Here is a 4,645-nt window from a genome sequence, read left to right as displayed (position 1 = left end):
TAAAAGTATCTCTAATTACAATTTTATTTGATTGTTTTATAGTTGCTGATACATTCTTTTTGTCAATGCTATTTAAAATTTCTTTTTAAATAAAATGCCATTGAATAATACTTATGAACATGTAGCGACATTGAGAGCAATTTATGAAACAATTGTCTTGATAATGCATGCGGGCAGTGATCAATCTGCTCTTTAACATTGCTTTTGACAAGAAAACAAGAAATTTACGTAAAACGTCCCCTAGTCACCTTGGCCAATTAAAAGGTCGAACCGACTTACGTAAGGGCGAAAATTTTACCTTGACCAATGGGAGAGAGAGTATGGATTGGTCAGAAGGTACTAGAAAGTGTTGCGTTCATCGCAACTCTTAACTGCTAGCGTGAATTTAAAATATGTAATAAATTCACAAGATTAAAAATAACAACGTTTCATTATATTTGTTGAAAGCATGAAAAAGTGATATTTTATATAAGTTTTTAATTAAGATAAGAGTAAATTTTGATCATGCAAAGGTGCGCATAATGTAATTTCATCATAAAACTAGCTTTTTTACTTCCTTTTACAAAAAAGGAAGTATTGTATTCGCGAAAAATTTTTCATTCAAAAATCGACCTTAATTCCCATTTCCCCGAATGAATGTTGAGTTTTTTTTTTCTACTCGACCACACGTGGATAAGTGCCTAAGAACGTATAGACAAGCGAAATAACCATTTTGACGATTCCCGAGAAAAAAACAACGAGTTTTCTCGTGACGCCTGTATGTATGTATGTACGTGCGTATGTATGTCGCATAACTCGAGAACGGAATGTCCTAGAAAGTTGAAATTTGATACGTAGACTCCTAGTGGGTTCTAGTTGTGCACCTCCCCTTTTAGTTGCATTCTGGTGTTTCTAAAGGTTTTTCTCCCCTTTTTGGGGGGAAATCATTGTTAATTTCGATGTAAACTCAAGTGGTGTTATAATTTGGCGGACACTTGGCAATATATCGCCAGTCTTTTGGTCGCCAAGTTTTGTCGCCAACTTGGCGACAAATTTGGCGATTTTTTTTAAATCTGGTTTCAATTTGGCCACTGTTGGTGATATTTAGAGAGTAAACTATTGAATCACATTAAAACTGCCAATAATGGGGAAATGACATTAAATTGGAGTAAAAGGAAGTCATGTGATGCACACATCAGCTCGTTTTTTAACAAGATTCACAAAAAACTCCTCATGCTCCACACAGTATATCATGAGGCTTACAGATATAAGTGATAAACAGCAATTGGGGGGGGGGCAACAAACAAGGGTTTTCAGCAATTAAAAAATAATAATAAGAGAAGAAAGACAATGCTTTGAGAAACATAACCGGTAGTCTCTCTCTCTCTCACGTACCCTAATATAAGTTAAAAATCATGTATTTAAACGGATTGAACATACAACTTTGCTTTTGTCGAAACAATACTAACTATCAGTAATTATAAGTTAACACCTTGTTGAAACAGAAGTAACGCCTATCAAAATCTTTCTTTAAATGTTAGACTGTTGATTGGAATAATTTGAGCTGTTTGTAATCTTTAATTTAAAAGTACAGTGTAGGTAGTCTTAACAGTAAATGAACAGTTCGTCATAACTTCACTTTCGGAAACACTGCTGTATTTCGAAAATGACATAAAAAATACTTTTATTGGTGCATAATACCTTAACTTTGCCAATACAATAAACAATTATCTTCTTTGTAACAGCTGTTTTTCAAAATACTTTTTAATTCATAGCAGTACAATTTAATAGTTAACGTTTTTTTTTTCTTGTTTCAATTTTGATTTTAATACTTACTTTGAACTTTATAATTTGTAGTAATATTACCCGGCAAGGCCCTAGTGTTTTATAACAAAATTTTTCTCCTAGACTATTAAAAGAATGAAACATCACCATTAAAAGTTTTATAGTGCATTTGTGCATAATTCGATTATTTGCCTTCTACTTTGAGGCTATTTTTGTTTTGTCGTCCATATGAACAGTGAATACAAATATTAAAAATTCTCCATCAGTTCATATTCATTGAAACTTTAATCTTAAATGTACGGCTACATTCATATTGGAAAAAGAAATAAATATGGCTCATTTTGAAAGTGTTAATGTAAGATAGAATCTATAGTTGTACATATATACTGGAGAATTTCATTCAGCTGAGCCTTTTCAAATTTTCTTAGTTAAAACAACTATTTATATTGTCTTAATTATCAACAGACTTCGAAGAAACTTTATTAGGGACAGTGTTTTGTGGGCTTTATTGAAAATTCAACGCTATGGTAAAATTTGACAGAGTACTCGATTCATATTGTATGGAAAAGAACAATTTTATTCGAATTTGTGGATGCTTATGCTGAACAAGATTTTTTCCCAGTTTTTCAGCTTATATATTGAGTATTAGATTTTAAATTTTTGTTTAGGAGAAAACAACACCGATCAGGTAGTGGTATAAATTGTCTGAAATCGTGTTGGTGCCTAAACTTCCAATCTAATGAATAGGAATAGCATTTTATAGTATGCTTTTTATAAGTTCAAACTAGGATCTTGGCTTTCTACAAAAGAAAGAAGCAAGTTTATAATATACTATTAGCACCCGCACGGCTTTGCCCGTAGTAGAAAATTAAAAGCTCTTTTAGTTCGCCTGTATATTGACAAATAATGTATGGTGAATTTCTTGCCAATTGGCTTGCCCATGTTACGGTTCCACGTTACGATAACTTGGTGATTTACCCGTCCCTCTTATGATAATTTTGCTCGGGAAAATTTTCTTAAAATTGGAATAGGAAATTTTTTTTCAAAAAATCGCTTCGAGGTGCACACCCCCATGCTACAAACTAATTCTGTGCCAAATTTCATGAAAATCGGCCGAATGGTCTAGGCGCTATGTGCGTCACAGAGATCTAGACAGACAGACAGAGATCCGGACTGAGAGACTTTCAGCTTTATTATTAGTAAAGAAAAATGACTACATTTTTTTAATTTTATTTTTTAAAGATATTTTTACAACGGCTCACTTTTGCCTCTTAAAATTGCGGCTGCAATTAAGTTCAGATCCTAAAAACACGATATTAAAATATTATGCCTCCAAAGAGACAGTGACACCTAAAAAACCTGACATTCATTTTCGGTGTATTGATCATTTATTTTTGACTGCGTATTAACAATGAATGTAAAAAAGTAATGTTTTTGATGAAAAAGTATTTTGAGTGTTTCTAATTTATTTTTTCTCTTAACTTTCAGTGGTTGATGCAACGGGCAAGCCCCCAAGTGGTGTTTTCCAAGGGACAAGTATGTCCCTGGGTGACTTCGACGAGTGTTTAGATGTTCGAGTCGGGCGAAAAGGAAGAGGTCCCACCTACGCGGAAGAAGAATTCTTCCATGGAAAATACTGCACAGTAGAATGCAAACTGCCTAAAGGAATAACAGATGCCATTGATGAATATGAAAATGCCGAGCCATTCTTGAGGACGAATACCTCTATTGGTAGATCGCAGACGGTAAAAAATTTTTCTTCACTGCATTTAAGTCAATATTAAGGTTTCTATGAGAATTTTTTTCTTCCCGTACGTAAAAAATATCAAAAGGTTTATTGGACATAAAAAAGAAAGAAAGAAAGAAAGAAAAAGGATGAAATGTACTCTCAAATGTTGACACGAAACTGTTGCAATTAGAAAAATTATTTTAAAAGAATAACGCTTTTTTATTTTGTTTTAAGAATCTTTTTAAGAATCATTTTAACAAAGTTAAACCCCAGTAACAGAAGGAAAAAGAAAACAGAAAAGAACTGAAAACGATACTTTTGGCGCCTTAACACTTAAAATCCCCACCCTATGCTGCGCTACCGGACAAGTATGGATATCCCGATGATGTTCCAAAGCTGGTTGTTGAAGGAAAAAAAAAAGACATAGTAAATGCCCTATTTTCCCTGGAGGTTTACAGGGAGATATGTAATATTGGAAAAGCTTGAAACTTATTTGAATGCTTTAAGCTCTTTAAAAGTTTTCCATCCTTAAACGTTTTAAAGATTCTTAGGGCAATGATCTAAAAATAACAAAATTTAAAACTATTTCTGTTTGATTTCATGTTGAAAGATGTTTGTTCGATTAGAATATGGTTCGATTTATTTACAAACTAAGTTTTGGCACAAAGCAATGTCCAAGTAAAAATAAAAATTGCTAAACTAAAAGATCACAACACTTCGTTACAAATTTATAAAAATACTTCTTTATGTTTATTATGTAAAAGTAAAGAAAATACAAAATAATTACAAATAAAGTAACAAAATAACATAAAGTATGAGAGGTAAAAGAAAAAACATTTTAAAAACAAAACAATGATTAAGCAGTAAGTTACCACCCTTAAGTCAGGGCAAATGCAGAACTATATGCAATATACCGACTGCCCAGTAATTCCACCCAGAGACCGCAGTTTTGTCCTTGTTATGAACTCATCAGTCTGGAATAGTGAATAATCAAACGGGAGATTGATGGCATCTCGTTAAAGCTGAGAGTGCCGAAAAGCTGGCAGATAAATTTAATGTGTCTCACCAGCAAGAGTTTGCAGAGATGGCGCGGTTCAACTCATAATTTGAAGGCAAAGCTTCGGTATAAAGAAGTAAGTAACCGTCCCTAAG

At 33.0% G+C, this 4,645-nt stretch overlaps 1 protein-coding gene across 1 annotated transcript in view; it reads left to right on the top strand.

Moving 5' to 3' along the window:
- Positions 1–320: 320 nt before the first annotated feature.
- The window catches only part of LOC129220331 (nose resistant to fluoxetine protein 6-like), a 55,397-nt gene continuing 51,072 nt past the window's right edge, over positions 321–4,645 (top strand). Inside the window, exons 1-2 of the mRNA XM_054854735.1 lie at positions 321–336; positions 3,253–3,509. Of these exons, the coding sequence (XP_054710710.1) occupies positions 321–336; positions 3,253–3,509 (273 nt within the window). The remainder of the gene's footprint in view (positions 337–3,252; positions 3,510–4,645) is intronic.

Source organism: Uloborus diversus, chromosome 1, assembly GCF_026930045.1.
Source record: "Uloborus diversus isolate 005 chromosome 1, Udiv.v.3.1, whole genome shotgun sequence".
NCBI classification, from domain to species: Eukaryota; Metazoa; Arthropoda; class Arachnida; order Araneae; family Uloboridae; genus Uloborus; species Uloborus diversus.
Note: the sequence above shows the minus strand (reverse complement) of the source record. Positions and strands in the feature narration are given on the sequence as shown.